General features: G+C 40.6%; 5 protein-coding genes and 1 non-coding gene across 14 annotated transcripts; 3 read left to right on the top strand and 3 right to left on the bottom strand.

Moving 5' to 3' along the window:
- Positions 1–39: 39 nt before the first annotated feature.
- Positions 40–112, bottom strand: TRNAA-UGC. The gene has a single exon. It is a non-coding gene; the product is annotated as a tRNA-Ala (tRNA).
- An 85-nt stretch (positions 113–197) lies between these two features.
- On the top strand, positions 198–4,953 carry LOC116196312 (DNA polymerase delta small subunit). 3 transcript variants are annotated; one of them, XR_004154799.1, is made up of 15 exons: positions 198–350; positions 574–703; positions 1,376–1,482; positions 1,569–1,695; positions 1,938–2,045; positions 2,322–2,437; positions 2,537–2,620; positions 3,055–3,123; positions 3,215–3,286; positions 3,369–3,460; positions 3,545–3,672; positions 3,853–3,954; positions 4,041–4,108; positions 4,398–4,523; positions 4,620–4,953. XR_004154799.1 is itself a non-coding variant. In XM_031525970.1 (15 exons), the coding sequence occupies exons 1-14, from the start codon at positions 285–287 to the stop codon at positions 4,455–4,457; spliced, it is 1,323 nt and encodes a 440-aa protein (XP_031381830.1). In that variant the 5' UTR covers positions 198–284; the 3' UTR covers positions 4,458–4,504; positions 4,620–4,953. The 3 variants fall into 3 exon arrangements, 2 of the variants coding, with proteins under 2 accessions (XP_031381830.1, XP_031381829.1); XM_031525970.1 differs by having other exon boundaries at positions 2,328–2,437; positions 4,398–4,504; XM_031525969.1 differs by having other exon boundaries at positions 4,398–4,504.
- A 141-nt stretch (positions 4,954–5,094) lies between these two features.
- LOC116196313 (actin-like) lies at positions 5,095–8,678 on the bottom strand. Of its 5 annotated transcripts, none has more exons than XM_031525974.1 (5): positions 8,384–8,678; positions 7,442–7,514; positions 6,778–7,171; positions 5,654–6,267; positions 5,095–5,390 (listed from the first exon to the last, which is right to left on the bottom strand). In XM_031525974.1, the coding sequence occupies exons 2-5, from the start codon at positions 7,499–7,501 to the stop codon at positions 5,325–5,327; spliced, it is 1,134 nt and encodes a 377-aa protein (XP_031381834.1). In that variant the 5' UTR covers positions 7,502–7,514; positions 8,384–8,678; the 3' UTR covers positions 5,095–5,324. The 5 variants fall into 5 exon arrangements, with proteins under 5 accessions (XP_031381834.1, XP_031381832.1, XP_031381831.1 ...); XM_031525972.1 differs by having other exon boundaries at positions 7,442–7,611; positions 8,331–8,676; XM_031525971.1 differs by having other exon boundaries at positions 7,442–7,611; positions 8,384–8,676.
- Positions 8,679–10,601: 1,923 nt separating this feature from the next.
- LOC116196044 lies at positions 10,602–13,626 on the top strand. Of its 2 annotated transcripts, none has more exons than XM_031525561.1 (6): positions 10,602–10,964; positions 11,495–11,587; positions 11,772–11,898; positions 12,431–12,725; positions 12,874–12,928; positions 13,118–13,626. In XM_031525561.1, exons 1-6 carry the CDS (start codon positions 10,845–10,847, stop codon positions 13,190–13,192), a joined length of 765 nt encoding a protein of 254 aa, XP_031381421.1. In that variant the 5' UTR covers positions 10,602–10,844; the 3' UTR covers positions 13,193–13,626. The 2 variants fall into 2 exon arrangements, with proteins under 2 accessions (XP_031381421.1, XP_031381420.1); XM_031525560.1 differs by having other exon boundaries at positions 10,603–10,964; positions 12,428–12,725.
- A 280-nt stretch (positions 13,627–13,906) lies between these two features.
- On the top strand, positions 13,907–16,536 carry LOC116196043 (nudix hydrolase 23, chloroplastic). 2 transcript variants are annotated; one of them, XM_031525558.1, is made up of 8 exons: positions 13,907–14,402; positions 14,851–14,982; positions 15,060–15,136; positions 15,272–15,407; positions 15,484–15,624; positions 15,717–15,810; positions 15,894–15,979; positions 16,070–16,536. In XM_031525558.1, exons 1-8 carry the CDS (start codon positions 14,157–14,159, stop codon positions 16,076–16,078), a joined length of 921 nt encoding a protein of 306 aa, XP_031381418.1. In that variant the 5' UTR covers positions 13,907–14,156; the 3' UTR covers positions 16,079–16,536. The 2 variants fall into 2 exon arrangements, with proteins under 2 accessions (XP_031381418.1, XP_031381419.1); XM_031525559.1 differs by having other exon boundaries at positions 13,910–14,402; positions 15,717–15,775.
- Positions 16,494–18,915, bottom strand: LOC116196042 (probable L-type lectin-domain containing receptor kinase S.5). The gene is made up of 2 exons (XM_031525557.1): positions 17,444–18,915; positions 16,494–17,365 (listed from the first exon to the last, which is right to left on the bottom strand). Exons 1-2 carry the CDS (start codon positions 18,745–18,747, stop codon positions 16,717–16,719), a joined length of 1,953 nt encoding a protein of 650 aa, XP_031381417.1. The 5' UTR covers positions 18,748–18,915; the 3' UTR covers positions 16,494–16,716.
- Positions 18,916–24,531: the final 5,616 nt, after the last annotated feature.

Raw genomic sequence — 24,531 nt, 5'->3', positions numbered from 1 at the left:
AAAAAAAAGAAAAAAACGAAAAGTAAAAAAGGAGTATTGTGGAGATGCGGGGTATCGAACCCCGTGCCTCTCGCATGCAAAGCGAGCGCTCTACCGTTTGAGCTACATCCCCCTCTTGCTTCTCCATGAAATATTATTTTTAATTAACCAAATAAAAGATATTGATTTTTTAACGGGAGTCTTCCTCACGGATATATAAACGCCGGTTTGAGGGATGGGAGAGCGGCAAAATCAGGGGGTCACATTCTCTCTCTCAATCGTTCCGCTTTGCTTTCCCGCCATCCATGGCAGCAATGGAAATCGACTCGCCGGGGAAGATACCCAGGAAGCAGTCTTCCTACCGTCCCTTGGTTCGTCTTCTACTCCTCCCCCCCTCTCTCTCTACCTCTCCGATTTCTCAGCTATGCACGCAAACTGTTTGAGCTCCTATTCGATCGCGGAGCTCAGTCGATGTCGGAATCTCCCGCTCAGTTCCTTCCGTCGCTCCCCGGCCGAGCCCAGTCTCACTTCGTATCAGCTCTTCGTCCGCCGATTTTTGCGCTGATTTCAGCTGCGGATGTTTCGTGCTTGCAGGACGAGGCGTTCCAGATACGGAAGGAGACCTACGGAGGTCAACAGTACAGTCAGATGTACTTCGCGCGTCTCCACATGATGCGGACCCTCATCTACTCCCTCGTCCCCACCTGGAAGCCTCACGTTCCCGGTAAATTCCTCTCTCGAGTTTCATTCTCTCCTCTGCAGCCTGTTGTTCATTTCCCTAGCTTCGATTTTGGCAATTTTGAGCTGCAATTACCACAACTGGGATGGTCATTTTAGCTTTGAGTCTCAATCAACAGTCGAAGTAGTTAAACCTCTCTTGTTTTATGAATCGTAGAACCATTAAAGCCACTACGAAGAACCTGTCTCTCCGGCGACAATTTGCTCTGATGGTTTGTGTTTTAGTACTCAAGAATGTTTGAGACATTAGTCCGAATAGTCTTCGTTACTTTTTTGCAAAATATTTTAGGATATATCCACGATTGCTGATAAGATGTGGAGAGTAATGAAGGATGGAGAGAATTTAGTTTGATTTACTGTACTTTAACCCACCGATTTGGAGGCAAAGATACTGACAGAGATTGATGACAAATTAGAGTTTAGTGAAGCATTTCAGTGATCAGCTTGCTTACTAGCCGGCATTTTGGTTTTCAGTTACATGCGGTTCTGTTGGTACAGGCTCCATTCTTCAATGCTGTTAGCGATTAATCTTTGACATATTTGCTGCATCATTAATAAGATGCTTAGTTTGAAAAATGTTCTACCAGCATGAGCTTTATCCTTTCAAGTGGCTTGTACGATCAGGAGATAATAATGCGACCGTTTGTTTTTTTTGTAGTTTGCAATATTTTAGGAATAGAAAAAGGCAAGGAATGCATTATTGTTGGTACTTTGTACAAGCACATGAAACTTAAACCATCAATCCTCGATGAGTACTCTAAGGAGGTGAGTCTTTATGTTGCATATGTTATCTACTATGCCAGTTGATTGTTGCTCACAGTTAGGCTGTTCAATGCAATTGCAATATGCAGAGATCTGCAACTCCGATTGTAAGGCCCCACAATTTTATGCACCAAGATGATTATCTGATTTTTGAAGATGAAAGTGGTAGAGTAAAACTCGGAGGTTCTGTTCTTACGCCTTCCGTCTATGTAACAGGTATCCCTCTTTGCTGGTAGTACATGTATTTGGCAATTTTTTTGCTCCAATCACAAAAGATATTTCATTATTCTGCTGGAGTAGAGAAGTCCCTGCCCATCCTAACATCATTAGGTAAATGAGAAAAGTAGCTTTCTCATATTTTCCACATTTAGATTGTTAGGACCGCTGAAAATGACATTATGATACAAGGATATCACCAGCTGCTAAATTTTTCCTGATTTGGTATTTACCTTGTGCAGGCATTGTTGTCGCTTTGCTTGGGAGGGAAACAGGCAATGGTGACTTCCATGTTGAGGATGTCCTAGAAGCAGGCCTACCACCTCAGTTGGAGATGCCCCTTAAATCAGGTGCAGCCATTGATTCCCTGTCTTTTCTTTCATAATTTTTCTCTCAATCTTCATGAGGATTTATTTAGTAGTTTGATATACTTTTCTTGAATATTTCCTTAATGTAAGGTTGCATTTCTTTATACGGGAATGATCCATTATAACTTCATAGGTTCTCTTGTATTGTAGTTTTATCAATGTACGCACAATGAAGAAATGCGCTTATCATATATATTTGGATATTGGCATTTTTTTAACAGTGATTGTATGTGGCATATTTTTGTTGGCTTCAAACAGGAGCAGACAAATATGTTGTTCTAGTTTCCGGAGTTAACGTGGGCAGCGGTGCTTCTAATCCTCTGGAGTTTCAGCTTTTCATTGATCATATAACAGGACACTTAGGGGATAAGAAGGTCCCGGCTGCTTTTCTTTTCCCTCATTAACATTTTAGCTTCATTGCAGCATAATGAGCAAAATAGTTTTTCATCATATTGTAATGTGTCTGCTTATAGGCACAAGAGATGGCAGCGAAAATAGTCCACCTGGTCATTGCTGGAAACTCTGTTGAAATTCCCCGTGAACTTCTGAACAAACAGGTATGTCGTTCATTCCTGTTTCCAATATACAGTGGAAAGGTTTATTGACTACCATTTTGAATTAGATTTTAAATTGTAGAGCTATTAGTCTGTCAAAGTTTGCTTTTCTTCCTTGCAATAAAAATTTGAGAAAAAAGTCCTTGCAGTTCAATAATGATTGAAGTTCAATTCTTGAAACAAGAGGACAGTGACTCCTGCTTGCATTTACTGTAGGATGATGAATTAATATATCTTCCACCATGATGAAATTGTTGATTTGGCTTTTCTTGTAAGAATTGCATTTGTTTATGCAACGAGAAGGAATTTGTATATGAAATTCAGAAATTGTTTTGCTTCTTCATACCTTTTAGGGAGTGAAACCAGTCATTTGATGATTTTGATTTAATTGCTTTAATAATCTGCCTCTGGAGGTTGATGCTGTTTATTTTTAGCAGAATCTGGCTTCTACTGATCAGTCGAGGTTATCCGAGCCCATCAAAGAGCTGGATATGATGTTAACACAGGTCCTCGTCAACTCTTTTTCTGAAGAAGTGTCTTCTCTTCCCTTCCCCTATCAAGAAAAAGAAAAACTAAATTGTTTTTACCCAAATAAAGATTGCTGCAGGTTTGCCTCTGGACATCATGCCAGGACCCAATGACCCAGCAAACTTTTCCTTGCCTCAAATGGTTTGTTACAAGCAATGATATGTTTATGTTTTTATACTTGCTTTATTTTAGTTACAACTAGCTAATTTTGCTTATTCTTCAGCCTCTGCATACATGCCTCTTCCCAAGTTCAGCTGCTTATAACACTTTTAGATCATGTCCAAATCCTCACTGCTTTGACCTCGATGGTGTCAGGTAAGACATTCATATATTCTCAATTTCTCATGGCATTTGTGTGAACTAGATATGTCCTGACATTGAAGGGCTGTCTTTCTCTAGATTTCTTGGAACATCAGGTCAGAATATTCATGACCTTCAGAAGTATTCAGAGGCTAAAGATAAGCTGGAGTTTATGGAGAGGACATTAAGGTGGAGGCATCTGGCACCAACAGCACCAAACACTCTCGGTAAATATTTCTCTTCATTACTTTGAGTTCTTGCAATTTTCTCTCTGAATATGCTCTTATATTAACCAGATCTGGCTATGAGATTTTTAAAATTTAGTGAGCTTTTTTATAACAAGAAGAGATTATTAATTATTTCTAAAAAATTATTAATGGTTGACATCATTAGTCGTGGCTTTTCAGGGTGTTATCCTTTCACTGATAGAGATCCCTTCCTCGTTGAGAGCTGCCCTCATGTCTATTTTGTTGGTAATCAAGATAGATACGAGACGCGACTAATAAAAGGTATTTTCTCTTAAAACTGATGACTTGTGGGTATTAGCGCAAATTGAGTTGTAGTTGGTGCATTAAATGATAATTTATTCATGCAGGATCAGAAGGGCAGCTAGTTCGACTCATTTGCATTCCTAAATTTGGTGAAACGGGAGTTGCAGTTATGGTAAGTTTTCCTTTCTTGGTTCTGTACTGGAAATTTGTGATTGGTACATCTATTTGCATCTGGCATGATCAGTAATTGTTTTCTACGAGTGTGTGGCAAATTTGAAACTTCCCATCCAAACTTGCAGAAACTGATTTTGTGGACAATAATTGATGTCTGACAGACTCATCTCATGATTTTCATATGCGTCCAGCTAATAATTACAATTTATAGTCTGCGTACGAAGTTTGGATAAGAAGGTTCTTCTTAACCACATATCTTCAGGTTTGAGCTTTTTCCCGGTTTGCAGGTAAACGCGAGTAATCTCGAGTGTAGTATCCTCAGTTTTGAGGCTCGATTTAGCTCGTAGTGGCATGCCATGGAGCCCGAAAGCAGAGCAAGGATATCTAATAGCTGGTAGGAAGTTTTACCCTCAGTATGACTCTTGACCTATGCATTCTCATGAAGAAATTGGGTTCTCATCAGCTTACAAATTTGCTTAACACGCCCTCACCCTCTCTTTTTCCTGTAGTTTAACTGCTCAATCAAAGGCAAGGTCTCAGGCTCACTGCTTCATGGCCTCGGTGAGTCTGTCAATGACACTTCATATATGTAAAGATGGGATTATTCCCGTAACTTTATTCACAAATGTATTAACTTCGACATGAGATTATGGGTGGTGGATTTTGTTTGATAATCTGTCTTGCAGAGTTTTCCGTTGGTATCGGTTTTAGTTTGGTAGGAAAACTGGATTGGGACTACCCGTGCTCTTTATTAGATATTTAAAAATTTTATTTTATTGTAATGAACCTGTAAACTTTCCTTGTAATTAAAAAAAAAAAAAAGCTTGGCTGGGCTTTCGCGTATTTGAAGCCCAACGGTGCCCGATCATAACTAATTACCTAACAATTGCTAATCATCATCTCTATGATACGAGTGAACATGGATAGCGGTCAGAGTTGACTTCTCGAGAAGAGTCAATCATCATATCTTTGGAAGCCAAAATGTAATAATAAACCAAAGCTCTTTCTATCATAAGAATGGTGTAATAAAGAGAAGAAAAATGAATCATAAGCATAATTTGCGCCTCCATCAATGCCACACCAGCACAAAAGAATCAGAATGAAAAATACTCTGCAAATAAAATCATTTTCCATAGTTAAAAGTAAGGGGAAGAAAAAAAATGGAGAACGAAGGTTCGGTATAGATTTTGTTTTCAAGTTCCCGCTTGCTCCGATCAGAAGCACTTTCTGTGAACAATCGATGGACCAGACTCGTCATACTCGGCCTTTGCAATCCACATCTGCACTCAACGGGAAAGCAGTTGCATTGTCAATTATGATCGATCATAGCCACAATAAATATTCTACTCCATAATAGCTAACAGGAAGACATCAGTTTGATCCAATGATCAAATTTCATGGAGAACATTTTCAGATCTTGGCTTTCATTCTAGAAATAAATTCATGGATAAGATCAAAATTTGACCTCGAGGAACTGTGGTTGATACGGGCAGCCAAGAACAAGAAGTACATGAGTATATTAAGAGAAGTTACTGATTATTACCTGTTGGAAAGTGCTGAGGGATGCCAAAATGGAACCTCCGATCCAGACACTGTACTTCCTCTCGGGCGGTGCCACCACCTTGATCTTCATGCTGCTCGGTGCCAAGGCTGTGATCTCCTTGCTCATCCTGTCAGCAATACCCGGGAACATGGTGGAACCACCACTGAGGACGATATTACCGTACAAGTCCTTCCTGATATCGACGTCGCACTTCATGATGGAGTTGTATGTGGTCTCGTGAATGCCTGCTGATTCCATCCCGATCATGGAAGGCTGGAACAGCACTTCAGGGCAGCGGAACCGTTCTGCCCCAATGGTGATGACCTGCCCGTCAGGCAGCTCGTAGCTCTTCTCCACCGCCGAGCTGGTCTTGGCCATCTCAAGCTCCTGTTCGTAGTCGAGGGCAATGTATGCGAGCTTCTCCTTCATGTCTCTTACAATTTCCCGCTCTGCTGTGGTGGTGAAGGAATAGCCACGCTCAGTCAAGATCTTCATTAGGGCATCGGTGAGGTCACGACCTGCAAGGTCAAGACGGAGGATGGCATGGGGCAGGGCATAGCCTTCGTAGATGGGGACTGTGTGGCTCACACCATCTCCAGAATCCAGAACGATACCTAAGGCAAGCATCAAATGCACAGATGTAATGAGTACTTCATATCTGAGATACTTGTCTCGATCATAGAGAATCACAACACTCTAATACGCAGAAGCTAGCCAATCCGATCCTTTTAACTGCACTTTCATTTTTCAGAACAAGCTAAATAGTCAGCTTGCAAAAGAATGACTTAATGGTCAGCAATCTTGTTATAATGCGAGTCCAGTTTTTTGCAGCCGCATTGAAAATTAAAAATGGATGGGAGACCCCATTCTATGAATATCAAAGAGGACATTATGGGAACTCTTAAACTAAAAAACATTTACGCAATGCTTAGAAACTTAAAAAAATATCTGTTTCCTATCTTATGCTTTGGATCATTGTCAAATTGGAATACATGTCTTCGTTTTGAATTTCCATTTTTAAATGTGATGCAGCACTACCCGCTCTTTTATTTACTCGAAAGGTCAGATTCCTAAAAATCAGTCACATATGAATTAATGCACACAGAAATTCATAAACTGCTTACCAGTTGTACGACCGCTAGCGTAAAGCGACAGGACAGCCTGAATAGCAACATACATGGCGGGAGTGTTGAAGGTCTCAAACATAATTTGGGTCATCTTCTCACGATTGGCCTTGGGGTTAAGAGGTGCTTCAGTCAGGAGGACAGGATGCTCTTCAGGGGCCACACGGAGTTCGTTGTAGAAGGTATGATGCCAAATTTTCTCCATGTCATCCCAGTTGCTAACAATACCGTGCTCAATTGGGTATTTCAGTGTCAAAATACCTCTCTTTGATTGAGCTTCATCTCCAACATAGGCATCCTTTTGGCCCATCCCAACCATCACCCCAGTGTGGCGAGGACGTCCCACAATGCTAGGGAACACAGCTCTTGGAGCATCATCTCCCGCAAATCCAGCCTGGATGTGGATTATTTACAGGTTATTTCATTCCTAAGAGCTAATTCCATTTTCTAGATTGATTTTGTAAAATATTGTTGCAAATTGTCCTATACAGCACACAACAGGAGCAAAATCTGATATCTGAAGAGTATGATAACAACGTGGTTGATGACGCCATATAAATTTTTTTATCCAAATGGTTTATCGAAGATAGCCTGAGCACCAGTTTATTGATCAGAGTGAAGATTATTGGCCGAGAATGATTTATGGAGAATGACAGTAAATTACCTTAACCATTCCAGTTCCATTATCGCAAACGAGGGGCTGGATATCCTCGGATTCTGCCATGTTTTAATGTTTGCTGCAGAAAACTCAAGAATGTGTTTGTTAAAATAGAAGATGTTGCCCCAAAACAATCCTTTGTGTGGCAAACTATGTCTTCAGCGGATGAAGCTTCACTGCCAGCAAATTTTTACAATCAGTAAAGAAGCAAACAGAACATGCAATAACAGAGAGAAACATTCTACATGGCGTTCGGCAAACACATTCGTCCATCTTATGCTGGCCGTGACCACCTCTACTTTAATAGTTTAAAACTCATCGTGAAAGTGCATGCTATGGGATTGCAAGCGCTTAGACAGCAATATCATGCAATTGAAATTAGAAAGACAAGCAGAATCAATTTCGACCAGAGTCCAAGTTCGACGCTGGAATAATCACAGGAGAAGTTCCATGATCATTATCTGCGATGTTCTGCTGGAAAACGATTGAAATAGAACCTTGATAAAAAAATATGTTCATATAATTTGTAGAATCGCTATCAAACAGCACTGGAAAATGTCCAACCCGAGCTGAAGAAGGATAATGACAGGACGAGAAGAACATGCAACGCAATCTGATAACGCATCCTCAAAATTTTAAGAACAGAAAATTCAGATCCTAATTCATAAATCACATTTCCATGCCGGATCGCGATTGATCAGCTGAAGACATCCAAAACTATAGTATCAGCTCCGCGCGATCACGATCATCCCGAATAAATGAACGCCAAAACAACGACAAAGCTCACGACCGCATTCCGAATCACGTTCACACATAAAAGCTGAAACGTGATCCGGTGAAAGGACGATCAAACTGGACGGAACGAAATGAACTGAAAAGCATTCAGAATCTGCACCTCAGAAGGTTGACGGAGGCTGTTGCGATCGTCGAGTTCGAACGAAACCGTACCTTTTGAACGATGGAGAACGACGAGATCAACGCTTCGTTTCTCCTCCTTCCCAAACACACACACTCTCTCTCTCTCTCTCTCTCTCTCTCTCTCTTCCTGAGGAAAGCAATGAATGGAATGGGAATGGGGGAATGAATGAGAGAGGGACCGAGGGGAGCTTTACCCGCGCTGTTTGTTTTAAAAAGGGAAGTGGAAAGACGGAGTCCCTGAAAATGAAATCCAAATTCAGCTTAAATGAAAATGAAACCTCAAATTCGCTGTCCCCCCTCAAAACTCAATCAATCCCCGCCGTCCGTCCAGTCCATCTCTCTCTCTCTCTCTCTCTCTATCCTCCCCTTCCCTTCTTCCTTACCTTCCCCAACCCCACCCCCATATATCATCTAAATTATGACCAGTCAGGTTTTATGGTGAATACAGCTGGCTCGACTTTTGGTTTTTTGCCTCTTTTGTTTTGACCTTTCTACCCCTCGCATTTCCCCAATATTCCTTCGCTAGGCTCTCTTATGCGATTTTCTCACTAGGCGTTCTCATCTTATTAGAATACACACTATCAGCCGCGCCCCGTCTCGTAAATATTTGATAAAATTTTAATTGGTCATGCATTTATTGGCAAGGAAAATGCCATCCAAAAAACTAATGTAGAAATATCGTCAACATTTGATTCAATCATCCTTCATCAGCTTAACATAATCATCTGCTGTCGAACAATAATAATAAGTTGTTCATAGTAAATTTTTGGATAGTTGGCTAGTTGCGAAGAATTTCGGTGGCAGAAATGGTTATGCCATATATCGGTTAGTCCAGTCAATCCCTCAATCAATTTTTTTTAAATTTTTTTTGAACGTGGTGGTGAAAGTGTCAAGTTGTAAAGGGTAAAATGGTCCAAGAAGAGGCCCGTGCCAATAAAAGGTGATAATTACCCAACTTTGATCAGCCTTTTGAGATGAGATTCACTTTAAGCACGTTTGGGGGGTGCTTGTGTGCAATAATAAAGGTGAGGAGAGAGAGACATAAGAGAGATTTGCCAGCTCAGCCTTTCCGTCAACCCGAACATGCGAGCCTGTTTGTTCCCCTACAGCCGCATCCACCGCCACCTGTCTGCTCTCGCCTCGTCCTCGGCTCCATTACCGCAGTGCACGTTGACCCTCAGAACGGGTCATAACATCCTGCGGCCGGAGGACCATGTAGCGATCGGATCGCGACGTGCCCCGCAAAATCCACCCGGAGAGCATGAAACGTGCATGGCTCAAGCAAAATATACGTTCTGTTTTGGTCACTTTGCCTTTCTAATTAGGTCAATGTAGCCTTTCCCACCCTTCTTGTGATCAAACTTACTATCTTTGTATTGAATTTTAGTGCCTATTCTAGCCCCTCAATTATGTCATATCGGATATTAACTTTTTAGTCGTTACATTATAAACGTCAAATTATGCTTTCCTATTGGGTCGAGATATCTCAGTTCCTTATACGCAAAAGTAAAATCACACTATAACTTAGATTACAACTGAGATATCCTAGAGTCGCATAGGAGGGTTTCATCTTCACCCTGCAAATAGAGTCAAGAATTCCAAATGAAAATGACATGAACCTATTTCTTATAATAGAAGGAGAAATACTCGTTGTAGTGACTGGTAAGTACTATGTGAAATGCTTTTATCTATAATTGCCTCAAAACCTCAAAGCTGAGTGCTCATTCTCGACTGAGAATTTTTTTTTTATAAATAACGAATATTATTAATTAATATTAGCGTCTACGTTAGTACACAGGTTCATATACTCTTGGAAAATACATAGCGAGACAAAATTTGACCTTAAACCAAAATGATCCAAGTCATGAACTAGTGTATTGTCCAATCTGGAAACCCAGAAACATACCCAATCCAAAAAATGGTTTAAAGTAAAAATAATATCCGATACTATGCTCCTAATCTCTCATGGTGAGCAATGTGGGTGCATAATGGCATCTAATGGCATCCACGGTGATCGAGAAAAACCTTAGAACACGCGAAAAAGCCAACGTACATAGGCTGAAATTGGAACCGATATAATGTTTATGGACTGAGTTGGCTCAGTTATAAAGTATAGGGACCAAATGTGCCATTCCCCCATCCTCCCTAAGTTATAGAACTGCACCTGAAAAGCCCATCTGTAACTGGGCTTTATTCGTAGGCCCATAACAGCAAACTCATGAACCCCAAAGGTCCAAACTGCGGTGCTTGAGGTCTCGGTGAGTCGCCGTAAGCAGACTCGGAGCGGGGGCGGCCGAGTCACCGAGTCGACTCACTGTCATCGGGCTAACCACACAGTGGCCGCAGGTTCAGGGAGGCTGCGATCCTCTCCTCTGACCTCTCCCTCACTCCACTCTCCGCCTCTCCCTCTCTCCCCTTCCCTCTCTCCCCCTTCTTTGTCTCCTTGAATGTTCCCTCCATTGCGTTGGGCGTGGCAGTTCCGCTGGCGTAAATGAACAACACCATTAGATCAGCTGTAGCGAGCTCGCGGGGACCCTGCGCCCATCTCAGGGCTGCGTTCTTCCACTCCACCCCCGTCCTCGAACGTAAACGGCGCAACCACTGGGAATCCGTAAGCTTCTCTATCTCTCTCTCGCTCAATGGCATAACGCTATCTTCCTTATCGTAATTCATATGCTTTGCATAATAACAACATTTGCTGTATTGCCCATTTCTCATAAATGGGCACTAGATTGAACCAAAGAGAGAAGCAAGTTTTGTGATTTGTGTTTTAGCAGGCTCTGAATTTAGTTTTCAGCCGCAATTGAGCTCGAAATTTCAACTTTTGATTGTGTTGTTCATTGTATATCGAGGTAAGAAATTCGGGAAGTTCTTGGTTTACTGCAAATTTTAGCCGAATACTCTACCACTATGGGATTTGATGTGCTGATTGATCCGTCGCGACATTTTGAGAGCTTAAGTTGCCATGAGCAAAGCACTTGAATCTTCCACATTATGTTGTCAATGGCTACTCATACTTGCAGATGTTGCCCCCTTTCTATAGTTTTATGCATTGAAGCATATGCCTTTCGGTTTGTCTTTTTTGAATATTTCGTCTCTGATTGAAGCGTACTACTTCATTTGGAATTTGGTTATGTCCAGAGATCAAACTACAATACGAGAAGGTTTCGGAAGATGCAATCGAAGCAATCCTTATTGCGTAATGTCAATGCCTATGCGGACTTTCTATTTAAGGTTTGAGTTTGCTTCTTTCGAAAGCACTTATTCCCTGCTTCTGATGAGACACAGAAATCTTCTCAGCCTGCAAGAGTCAGCTTAATGTAAAAAGATTTAATCGCTTGCTCTGCTTATTTATTTATTTATTTCCTGCATTATAGTTTATAATAGGATAATTATCACTGTCTTTGCGTTGTTTTAGAGGTGGGAAGAGGAGGCTGATGAGGATGACCCGTTCTCCAGCAGAAGCTCATGGTTTGGAAATCATTTTAATAAGGGTTCACAAAGGCAGAGGAAGGGCAAACGGAGCAATCAACGCTGGGGTGGAAGTAAGGACACTTGCAATTCTGCAAATATATTAACTGGCACTTTTCCATCCATAGATATATTAGTTTCAAAACATGAATGGCATATTTTTGGTGGTCAGTAGTCCCATTACTTAATGTTCATGGCTGCAAGTTTCCTTATCTTATAAGAATTTTTTTTTTTAAATTCATGTAAACCAGCTGATTCATAGTTGCAAAAGGTCAAACCGTATCTATTGCGATTTAAAACACCTTCTTGTTCTGTTGGATCCGGATTCCTTTCAATAACTTCTAGTTGTCTTCAGTAATATCATAATTTGCCACTCTGTTGTGAATCTTGATATGAAGTCCAACTAGTATAACCAAAATTCTCATCAGAAATTGTTTAAAAATCTTGTAAGAGGCCAGGGGCTAAAGCAGGTAGATGTTCAAGCCTTTTCCTGAATCCTTATTGCATCAGATAACATACATGTAACAAAGTAGATAATGAGTGTCTAATTTGTTTGGTTCCTTGTCTCTTTCCCCGCATCATACTTTTTCCTCTTCTCTGCAGAAGATTTCCAGTTCTGTGAGGAAGAGATTGATGTTGAGACGATCTTTAGGTCTGCCTTTGGTGGGACACGGTGCTTTTACTGGTCATTTGTAGAAGACGAGAATCCCCATTCTCATTGGAGAAGCTGGACAAGGCAGTCCAACGACCATCGAGGATACAGGTATTGGAGAGACTGCAGTGATGACGAATACGAGTTCTCCCCTGAGTCTGACAGTTCGGAGTTGCAATTGGCTTCAGATAGAGTGGCCCTCGGGCTGAGCACTTCGGGCCCTCTTAAACTCGAAGATGTCAAGAATGCGTGAGTTTTCTATCCAATCCTGTTTCATTTGTTGCCTTTCCTTTCTATGTTTTCAGAAAATTCTTTGACCTTGCATAAGCCTGTCGAAGATTTTGTGCAACTTTTTACCTCTCATTTTAATTAAAATTCACCTTTTCGAAAACTTCAGATATCGAGCTTGTGCCTTAAAATGGCACCCTGATCGCCACCAGGGCTCTTCAAAGGTACTCTGAGCTCAATTCAAACCTTTAGTCTTTTAGTTGAATTTCCTTATTAATGGATGCAGGCAGACAACAACTGCTGAATTGTCGCCATAATTGATACCGTACAAAACCGTTTGTACTCTTTTCTCGGGTCACTCTAACCCGTATTCAGGTGCTGGATTCTGATATTATTCAACTTTGCTGCACCAGGCCGTTGCAGAGGAGAAGTTCAAGCTCTGCAGTGCAGCATACCAGTCTTTATGCGACAAACTTGCCGTAGAATGACGTGATTCAGATACATAATTTCTTAGACAAAGTTTTGGGCCCGGAAACTTTTTTGCCAATGTGAGGCGCTCGGAAATGCTAGCTGGAGTAGCATACTCTGCACATGGTTGGTTTATTGCATCACTGACTCGAGGGAAAACGTGCTCGAGCTGCTTCCAAACTGAGCAAGTATTCCGCAGAAACTAGCCAAAGAAGATCTGCAGCAGCTCTCGTAGCTTGTATTTGGTTTTTGAGGAATACCAGAATAAGTCATCCGTATGTCCTGGGAGATTCTGAATCTTTCAGAACCTGATAAAAATAGTTGGTGACTATATTTATACGGATTAATTATCTTGTAGTTTTTTTTTTGCTCACCTAATTATGCTTTTCATGTATCTGATTACATAATTTATTTTAAATAACATGAAGCACAGTATATTACTCCGTTACTTCTACCTTTCTCGATCTCTTTTCAAGCCGCTTCCATTTGTCTCGTTAACTTTGGCAAAAATATCGGATCTTAGAACCTACACGACTTTGCTCATTCGTGGACGGAGTGGTAAGATTTCACCAATTATCCAGTTGAACATATTTTTCTTCGGTGTGCATCACTTTAATAGGTAAAGCTATCGTATCGTGAATTTTCTCCATTAAACACGACTCAACCGAGACATTATTTGCAGTTGGACACTCTCTAATCATATATTTGCAAACATGTTCTCTTCGACAGACTTTTACTGCGCGGGCTCTCCAACCAACCCGATGGAGGGCCCAAAGCCTTCTCCGCTCCCGCGTGTACTCCACGCGCTCCAGCTCCGGGTGGTGGATATTCAACTCGCTTGCTGTCATCGAACTTGGCGTCACAGACCTCTCCCCACCCCCGGCGGCGACTTGATTGAGCAGACCGGAGCTTCTGTTCTCCTTTCCGCCGGAAAATCTCCGAAATTTGGCCCCAGTGCGCTCTGTCGAAGATTCAAATGCTGAGATGTCGGTAATGCTAAAGGCGATTCAAGCCCTGGCTTGCTGGAGAAGACCCTGCGCCACCGCCTCCGGTTTTTCCGCCGCGTCAGTCCCCGTCACCAGGTCGCCACCTCGCTGCTTCACAGCCTCCGCTCAGTTCCCCGCACCGTCGGTGAGGACAAGACGTTGTCTGAGAGCAATCCGAGTTTATGCCACTCGGTCCGAGTCAAACTCGGAGAGCAGCACCCCACCGGTCTCTGTGCAGTCCCCTGTGAGTCCTCCCGATTCTGAACTTCATTTGGTTCTTCATGTCGAATCGCTGTAGTAGTTCGATGATCTGCCTTCATGTCTGATGCTAAGCTAACTTTCATGTGATTTTGTGGATTGGTTGAATTACAATTGAAAATTCTGAAGCAGAAATCAATGTAGTTCTTAAATATTCATGGTTGTATCTCGGATTCCGGACTCCTTATGCTGTTTGTGAATCCATGGATTCTCATAGCGACTCAATTTATCAGCTTTCCCTTTTTCCGGAGGTCAAATGGATCGCTATGTATAACAGAACTCTCATAACTGAAGTTCGAGCTACTTTCGGTTTGTGTGTTGGCTTCTTTTGTTTTACAATGAGAACAAAGGAAAAAGAAGGCAAGAAAATGTGTTTGCAATAAACTTATGTGCATCTTATAGTGTTGCATAGTAATCGATGTAGTCGTGTACAGGGCATTGTGAAAAAGATCAAATTTTGCCAGTGGTGCGGTGGGCCGACCAAGCATGAAATACCTGATGGAGAGGAGAGGATGAGAGCTATATGCACTCTTTGTGGGAAAATCGCTTATCAGAACCCAAAAATGGTAGATGCTTTTGGATCTTGACTGTTTCTGTTTGTACCAGCGACAGTTTGAGGTAACATGCTTTTCGGTTTTCTTAGGTTGTGGGTTGCGTCATTGAACATGATAACAAGGTCCTTCTTTGCAAGAGGAACATTGAACCTTCTTATGGCCTTTGGTATGTGTATTTCTCCATCATTCTTACCGTCACAATTGGATGGTATCCCATCGTCCATAGACTATGGAAGGACTTCAATCTTTACAACTCAAGATAACAAAAGTTTGGCATTGCCATGTCGACCTAATGAAATAGGACTCTTCCAGCTGGTTATATGGAAATTGGAGAGTCAGCTGCTGAAGGGGCGATTAGGGAAACTTGGGAAGAATCGGGTGCAGATGTGGAGGTGCTTTCACCTTTCGCACAACTTGACATCCCTCTTATCGGGCAAGTAAGAGATGAGCTTTTCTTTTATAGTCATATATTGAGCCATCAATGCCTTCTTGATGGAGCTTTTTCTGTGGCAGACTTACATAATGTTCTTGGCCAAGATGCGGAAGCCTCACTTCTCACCTGGTCCAGAATCATCAGATTGCCGTCTCTTTGCCCTTGATGATATTCCTTTTGATTCTTTGTCGTTTTCTTCTATTTTGGTCACCTTGAAATTGGTATGTACGTCGAAATAACACCATAGTGTCATGTCCACGTGTTAGCACTACACCATGGTCAGATGCTCAACTCCTTGTCCTTTGCATTGCAGTATATAGAAGATGTTAAGGTTGGACGGCCTAGATTCCATTATGGTACCATCAATAAAATGTACGACTCTCAGTATGGTTTGCTTTTTAATCAAGGCATGTTCTCATGCTTCGAGTTCTCTCCTTTTTGTGTCTCGCGAATTCATATAGGACTGATTTCTTTAATCTTTTCTTGACAGACCTGGCTCAAGTCCTTCTGATATCCATGCCTATACTCTTGATCATCATTTGCAGTCTTGATACAACTGAATGTCTTGTATCTCTGGTGAGGATATTTTGCTAATTCGGGTTTTCTTTTTGTAGCATTGCTGCATGAGCCCTGTAATCATATCATTCTTTTATATGGTCTCTGCAGGGTTGTTGAGGCTTCCATATCTTTGCTGCTGAGGGATTTAAAGAATTGCAGAGATCAAGTTGGGGGCAGAAGAGATCTTGTCTTGCAGATGTTCGAATTTCCCAGCTGATGATGAAATCCTGTTTCCTTTCATTCTCCATCCACCTCCACACTTGATCAAGTCATATCATGGAGGCTTGTATAGGATTGGGAAATAGAGCCATCCTTGCTTTGGTTTCCAGTCGAAATACTGATTTTGTTGCACTTAGGGTCACAAAGGATAGTGGAAGACTGGTGAAGATGAATATTTGACACGCCCGAGCTCCTTGAAGATTGCTTCAAGAAATCATCGCCGAGATTCAGAAGTGTAACATGCTTGTTTCGGGTCTTTTGGTTCCCATGTTCCTATAGATTAGGTGGATTGTATCTGATCGAGGTACGATGAAGTATTCCTTTTTCAAATTCAGAAGTCCTGTACATGCATTTTACACGAGCTAGCCTGCCTATTTTATGCTGTTACATCTTAATGGAAAGATTCATAACAATCAAGAGAAATTACACATGCACGTGCCCTAAATACTTATTTCACGGTAGTAATAAATTCATCTTAGCCCTCCGAAGTTGAACCAATGAAACTTCGACCTTCTCTTGTAACTTCCTCGTTGGCTTTATCTCCCCACGAGTTCCGTGATTGGAGTAAGCTGTCCATTGGTCAAGGAGATATCAACGTCTCCCTTGAAAGACGGAGGCATCGCCGGCCAAACAAAAGCCGGCCTCTCCAAGGGCACCAGAGGATCCGGGGCCTCCCCTGCCAGAACCTGCAAAACAACCCTCATTGATGGCCTGTTGTGCGGATTTGGGTGGCAACAGGCTAAGCCAAGTTTGAGTACGCACTGCATCTCTTCGACATTGCCATCCAATGTCGAATCAACAGCGCTTATAATCCTTCCCTGGCGGTGAAGCTCCCATATCCAATGCACAATATTGCTCTCCTCCTTCTGGTCACCGGGCATCCTCCCACTTATGATCACGAGCATGAGAACCCCAAAGGCATAGACATCGGTCTCCACTGTGGCTCGGCCTATCAAGAAGCTCTCTGGGGCCATGTATCCAGGGGTGCCTGCTATCTCCTTAGTCGAGTGGTGGGTCTGCTCAGTCTGTTGGATCATTCGAGCTAGTCCAAAATCACCCAACCGGGCGTTAAAGTCAGAGTCCAACATTATATTGCTTGCCTTTATGTCCCGATGGAGAACCCGTCGCTCGCACCCGTTGTGGAGGTAATCCAAAGCCCGCGCTATCCCCCGTATTATATTGTACCTGTTCAATAAATATGCAATAAACTTTTAGATCATTTCATATCTCCAACTTTGACAATAAATATACACCAAATAATACCTTGTTCCCCAGTTCAAGTTCATTTCTTCTGCAATCAACTTGTCATCCCTGTATATGAACTTATCGAGGCTACCGTTGGACATGTACTCGTACACAAGGAGGAGCTCCGATCGCTCGTAGCACCACCCAATCAGCTTCACAAGATTCCTCTGATTCAGGCTCCTAATCGTGGTGACCTCGGCGAGGAACTCCTGTATACCCTGACGGGAATTCTTTGAGATTCTTTTCACAGCCACATCCCGATCTAGCAAGTGCCCCTTATAAACGATTCCGAAGCCACCCTCCCCCAACTTGTTCTTGGGATCAAAATTTCCTGTTGCCTTCTTGAGCTGTCTCAGTCGGAACTTGTTGAGAACCATAGTCGAGTCCTCGATTTGTGCCTCGATCCTTGGGTACTGATTGCGTGGATCACGGTAAGTGCTCCTTTTCCAACATAAGAACGCTACGACACCTACTATTACAATTACAACCATTACAGAAATGACTATCCAAAGCCACTTCAAATTCTGATGTTCGACTATGTCTGAACCCTCGAAGGCCCAAGATTTGACACAGTTAAGTTCTGTGGCATTGCTCGTAGAAGCTGAGAACCCGACAAAGACATTCTTCGGGAGGTAACTTGAGAGATCGATCAACATAGTAAGTATTGGGCTCTTTGTACTTTCTCCTGTATCATTGCTCAAGTGAACAAAGACACTGATGTTTGCTCCATCATATCGGATCGTCGCGGTAATATCTGTTGCTGCTGAGAGACTAACTCCATAGCTGTCCAAAGCCACCTGCTTGACTGAATAGATACTGTTGACATCCAGCCCAACATGATTACTATCGATATCTTCGTCGTGGCTCTTAAGGGTATCGAACTCTATAGCCACGATTTGGTTCTGAGGGGACCCATTTGTGCTCGAGTTCACGATCCCAAGCCATTTCCCACTGCTATTAGTCGGAAGGGTGGTATCTCCCGCCAATATGAAGGCCAAACCATCACCTCCAGGGTCGGTCTGGGGACTGATGTTAAGCACGAATGTGGTATCGAAGGATGCCACAGCGCGAGAACCTCCCTTTCTACGTCCCCACAGCTTCAGTGGCTTTTCGTAATAGATTCGCCCCGATCTGTTGGATATCTGCGCGCCTTTCACGTCGGGGGTCACCTGAATCGCATTGAGAACGATGTAGGAATTCCTTCTGATGAAATTATCCTCGTCTTCAGTGTAGAAGGTCGAGTAGTTGAACTTCAAGTACCCTGAATGGGGCATGAGGAGACATATGATCAAGAGGATTGCTAGCAGGAGAGTGAAGTTCATCACTTTTTCTTAGACAGAAGATGAGGATGAGAAATGGAGTTGATGAGGTGAGAATTTGAGAATTTATGGTGAACTTTCCATAGAGTTTTGAGTGATTAACATATATGGCGCCAAGACAACTTTCCTGGCTTTTCCTAGTGGAATTTAATGAATGTATCCGAGCACGAAATCTAATACAATTGACAAATTGTGCTTCATCTGAACGAGATTTTACATGTATTACAAAAGTTCAAAACTCATCGAAAACACTTCACTGTTCGGATCAAATCGATGTCAGAGTATTAAATTTTAGTCCCATCTAATAAATTGTGAACTTGATTTTATCGGAAAAAATGAATTTAGGATTGTATATGGGTGCGAGATTTCCTTGCCATAGTCGAAGCAACCTAGGCAAAATATACTCCCAGTGTACGTAGAGGAAGACTAATTAATGGTATATGAGATGCACTCAACTGTACATATATCTCATGAACCAAAGGTAATTAAACTGTCCAAAAATAAAATTCGATTATAATGGAATTGGTCTTTGCCTGATCAAGATCTTCATTCGAAATTCGCGAAATGAACACATCATTGATTTCGTTATCCATGTCCATGATGCGAGGATGAATAGTCGCCTTTCAATCCAATGTAATGACTAGTCTAATATATATCACGTACCTTGACAATGCCTAGTTGACGAATGCAGCTCGGCTGAAGAACTTGCCAATAATATTTAACGTGTCATATTGACTGCTTAGATGACGAAACTGCTTGGAAAATTATAAATGTACCGGAAGAGTCAGCTAGGAAAATTAATTGAGCCTCTATCGAACTGAAATATAAAACTGGTTAGATCAATAATTAATCAGTGGTGACTCCATCAACCGATTGTGTCATCTAATCCTTCCTTTTGTTATTTTATTTTATCATTTCTTCTCATCATTTACTGGTTCAACTATAAATTTTAAACAATAAACGCGTCACATATCGATAAGAATGTCACTTTCGACAGGTCAAACTCCCCTCTCCTCCCTATTCAAACATTAATTGAAGGTCCCATCTTAGAAAAATTCCTTGTTTGTTCGAATCAAAATTTTTGACTCTATTAATTCTTTTTATCTTTAATTTAACAACACAATTATTACTTTTTTTTATAAAAAAAATTAACTATTTAATTCAATTTTTAACACTAAATTATATCAATTACTCATTACTATTTTCACAATTCAACAATACAATTATTATTTTCTCTCAATTATTTTTACAATTCAACAATACAATAATTACTTTCTCAACTATTCATTACTTTTTCATACTTTTTCTTATAATTCAACAACACAATCATTACAAATCAATTAAAATCAAAATTCAACTATACATAATTCTAAAATCAAACACAATCTAATTGACATTTTCTAACTTGTTTTTATGTAAGAGAAGAGATGGTGTCACTGTGGAAGACAAGTCTCAATTGGAAAGCTCATAAACGTCCACATTCAAAGCTCGGGTTCGAGGAAATTGATGATTGAAATAGGTGGATCAAAGGAGGTCGAGGGGCAGTTGCCCTGTCATAAATTTGAGCATTTTATAAAAATTTACATATCATTTTGCAACTTCTTATAAAACTACAATCTATTTTCTACTTATTAAAAAAACAAAATTCACCTCCCATGAATCGAAAAATATACCATTCTATTCGCAATCACAAACACCCAGCTCACCTGTCCTAGATCCAAATCATGGAGCCGTCCCTATCACAAAGTATTTATAATATTAAAAATGATATTTCGAATCTACGATTAGGCGTGAACTTGCCATCTAATGTAATAATGGTGTTCATGTAACCGGTAAAATTCATGAAATCTGAACGAATATAATATAATGCAGGAACAGCTACTTAATGACTTTGTGGAAGCCGAAAGTCATGGTGGGGGCATTCCCAATCCGATGCTGTGCATCTCTTGACCCCTTTCTCATATTTGGTTCGGAAAATTCGCATACGAACTTTCTCCTCTCCCTTTTCTTTAATAACTAAAAGGCTATCTTTGGCCGGGCTGAAATGGCATTCCATTCTGGATCTATTCCGCACCCAGTTCTATTGTTGTTTTTGTTTGTATATGGAATCGGAATAGTAATTCCGAATGGCGCATCCCATCCTCCGTTGGAGGAGAATGGCCATGCCCGACTCTACCCTCCTCATAGCTATTCCCGCTGGGAATAGAAAGCATAATTCCCATCTTGCCTTCAGCTTAGCCCTCCATTATCACCGCTACTCCGCGTTGTTGCCTCCCAAGCTCCACTTTCGACGGCGGTCGATGTTAGGTGCCTCGCGGATCCATTCCCCTCACTCTGTCGAGACCTGAGCAGAGAAGCAGTGGGCTAAAAAGAGAGAGGAGGAGGAACACCAGAGGGGGCATCTTCTTCCCCAGAAGCAGAGCCAACACACACCACATACAGTTATTGAATGTCCGATTCGAGCCAAACTAAACTAAGACTCAAAGGACTTGACTCATCAGTGCTATCCCAAATTATGCTCTAATGGATTACCACCCATGCAAGTCCATAGTCATAATACAACCACTACAAGTGAGTTTAACAACAAAATAGAGAACCTTAATTTCTTATTTGCTTTCAAATTTTCAAGAAAACTTGTACTCCTAATTTAAAATTTGAAATATTAGCGTGTCGCAAACTAACTTGTCACCTTTTTAATTGGTGCAAACTTTCTCCTATCTTCGATTGCTTGAAGTCCATGTAAGACTTGAAGAGGTAGCATTCAAATGGTGTCATGTTTAGGCCCCCAGTGGAAAAAAGAATGATGTCATTCTAAGTAGGATAATGTTTTGAATGACCGAAATCAAAATCGGTTTGGCTTTATAAGAAGAAGACATCAATGAATTTCTAAGAATTGGTATGATGGGATTCAACCAATTGTCTTCTCACTGTATTTTCATTGCAAGGTTTCTTGAAAAAGATTTATTTGGACCTATTGTTTGCAAAAACAAAATATCAATAAGAATTTTCTTCTTCAGTTGCGAATTGATTTGCTGACTGAAGGACAATAATCACTTTTATAACAAGTATAATACTATGCCTTTGGGAGTGATATTTATTTATTTATTTATTTAAGAGTAAATGAGTTCAGTCACATTAACTGAAATTGCAATTAAAAATAAATTTTGATCAGTAATTGCAATTAAAAATAATAATACACAAGAAGCCTGATGATTAACTTTAAATCGTATCATCTATTGATTACAAAAAGGCAATGATTCTTTATACAATTGATTCTTTATCTTTGTGTATATAGATGATCCGTTTAATCTAATCTCTTCAACTTTTTCTTTTTTCTTTGAAAAATTTCACCGAAAAGTAAAAACAAAAACTTACAATTCAACAAAAAACATTAGGAAATCTGCGACTTCGAGGAGCTCTGCAGATTAAAAGCCCATAGGCCCATCCAATCAGCCCAGTCCACATGATAAAAATAGCCCATTTTGCTGCCGACTGAATTTATTTTTCTGACACGGATAGCTTTAGCCTTTGAATCTTCTTGTATCTTTTCACTAATCCACAAAATTTGTATTGAATATTTCCTTATCAAATAATGTTATACGTCCTCGCTTGCTGAGTTATGGGGGGGTGTGGTCGGGTCTTCGGGTTGCATGGATTACGGGATGCCGTAAGTTGATTTTGGAGATTGATTCTGCTGCTACCAGAGACTTACTTGAAGGTCAAGCTGATGGAGCACCCTTGCTCCGTGCCCTTCTTTTTCGTGCCATGCTAGCAAGGGATTGGGAGACTAAGGAAGGTGATCCATACTTTCAGGGAAAGCAATTGTTGCGCAGACTGGTTAACGAAGGAGAACCGTTTCATTTTCGTAGGTTTTCATTTTTTGTCATCGGTTCCTAATGGCTTGGATCCTCTTATTACTAGGCGATATTTCTGAGGTCTCCATACCCCGCTTTTGTAACTCTTAGTTTTTGCTTGGGCGCTGCCCTATCTCATCACGAAAATAAATAATGGTAGTTTTTCTTTTGGTAAATTATTTGCTATCTGCATTTCGATGTATCTCTTCCACCACCGATTTACCGAGAACTTGTTGATCATAGATACCAAGATCCTCGGCTAAAAATAATGATAATCGTCCTTGTTAAGTAACGACACGGTATGGATGGTTTCGTTTAATTCATCCACTTCCCTTCAAATGTTTTTAAAATTTGAATCCTTTTACCGGATTGATATTCAGAGAGGTGATTTGAATGTCACAGAAAGAAGAGATGCCTTATACATCAATTATGGCCCGAGATCAAGCCACTCATCATTGGTAAATTTATCAATTATTGGGTTGATCTCTTCGTCAAACTAATAACTATTATTTCAAACGCCACATAGAATTTTCATAATTTCAAGGGATCAATCAATCAATTTCATCATTGCGCATATATACATATATTCATAATTGTGAGGTAATTAATAATGAAATGAGAATAATGTTGTCCCTTTGCAAACTCATTGGTCATGCATGTGGGGGCACCTCGCCATACAAAGCTTATAGGGCCGTTCTGGAACTGATTGATCGACCTTAAAAACGTGCCGCTCTTTTTTAATCTTTTAAAAAACTTATTCTTTTAATTAAACAGAAAAATTCCAAAGCTTGGATTTCGTATATTTTCGAAAACAGAAACTCATTTTTCTTGTAATCGCATTACCATCCTCCAGCAAAACCATATCATTTTACCACCCTTGATCATCGTCGACAAATCGAGAGATGGTATATATGCCAGTCATCAAGTTCGGGCGTTTGTTTTCAATTTCATAGATTTAGGAGTTTGATTTTGAATTAAAAAAAAAACACTCATGCGAAGCTTGTTTATAAATGATGATGTGTGCGAGGAATAAATAATTCCAACAATAAATTGTCTTTTTGTAAATAATACACACGTAACATGTCTCTCTCAAAGGCATCAAAACACTAGGAAAATTTTTTCATCAAATAAATGTCGGGACATATATATGATGAATTTAATTAATTATTAGACCGGACTACTCATGCATGCATGCCTTTTGTTTTTTTAATGTCGAAACGCATATCAACTTTGCGTTGCTGGTCCAAAAGAATAAGCTCACCTTATGATATATATAATTAGTGGAAAATAATGATTATTGTGCAAAGACTTTATCTATAAGATGAAAAAATTAAGAAAAATAAAAGTCATGAAAAAGACATGTGCTTGCTTTGAAGTAGTCCCAAGCGATGAGAATCTCTAAACTTTCTTTTTTTTAATTATGGGATGGAAGAATTTCAACTTAATTAATCAAACGTAAATCACGTTATAATCAAGAAATCATTAATCATTTGAAACATGCCACGCTTTGAATTCGCATTACGAGACAAATTGTGGGGTCGGCCTTCAACCGAAAAGTTCTCTCTCGATCAGGTTAGATGCGTGTGTGCTTAGTTAAGGTTAATTAAAAGCCACATTAACATTTGTCTGGTCCTTTCATTCACATTCTCCTCTCCTGTTCTGTTTGCATTATTATAATTGCAACTTTTTCATCAATCATAAAATAAAAGCAATACTTTGACAAGCCAATGAAACAGTGAGACCATCATTTGAAGCCTATCTATCAACGACCATCATTACATTTGAAAAATTGCCACTTTCTTATTGTTTTATCAAAACTATGATCTCATTCAATTGCTACTGTCGATCTCAACTAAATATCGACCACGACATGGGTTTTCTTTTAGACACTCGGACCAGAAGGGTACCAACCAGAGACCCAAGAATTCAGGTA

The sequence above is a fragment of the Punica granatum genome, chromosome 2 (assembly GCF_007655135.1).
Source record: "Punica granatum isolate Tunisia-2019 chromosome 2, ASM765513v2, whole genome shotgun sequence".
Lineage (NCBI taxonomy): Eukaryota > Viridiplantae > Streptophyta > Magnoliopsida > Myrtales > Lythraceae > Punica > Punica granatum.
This window is presented reverse-complemented; position numbering and strand designations above follow the sequence as displayed.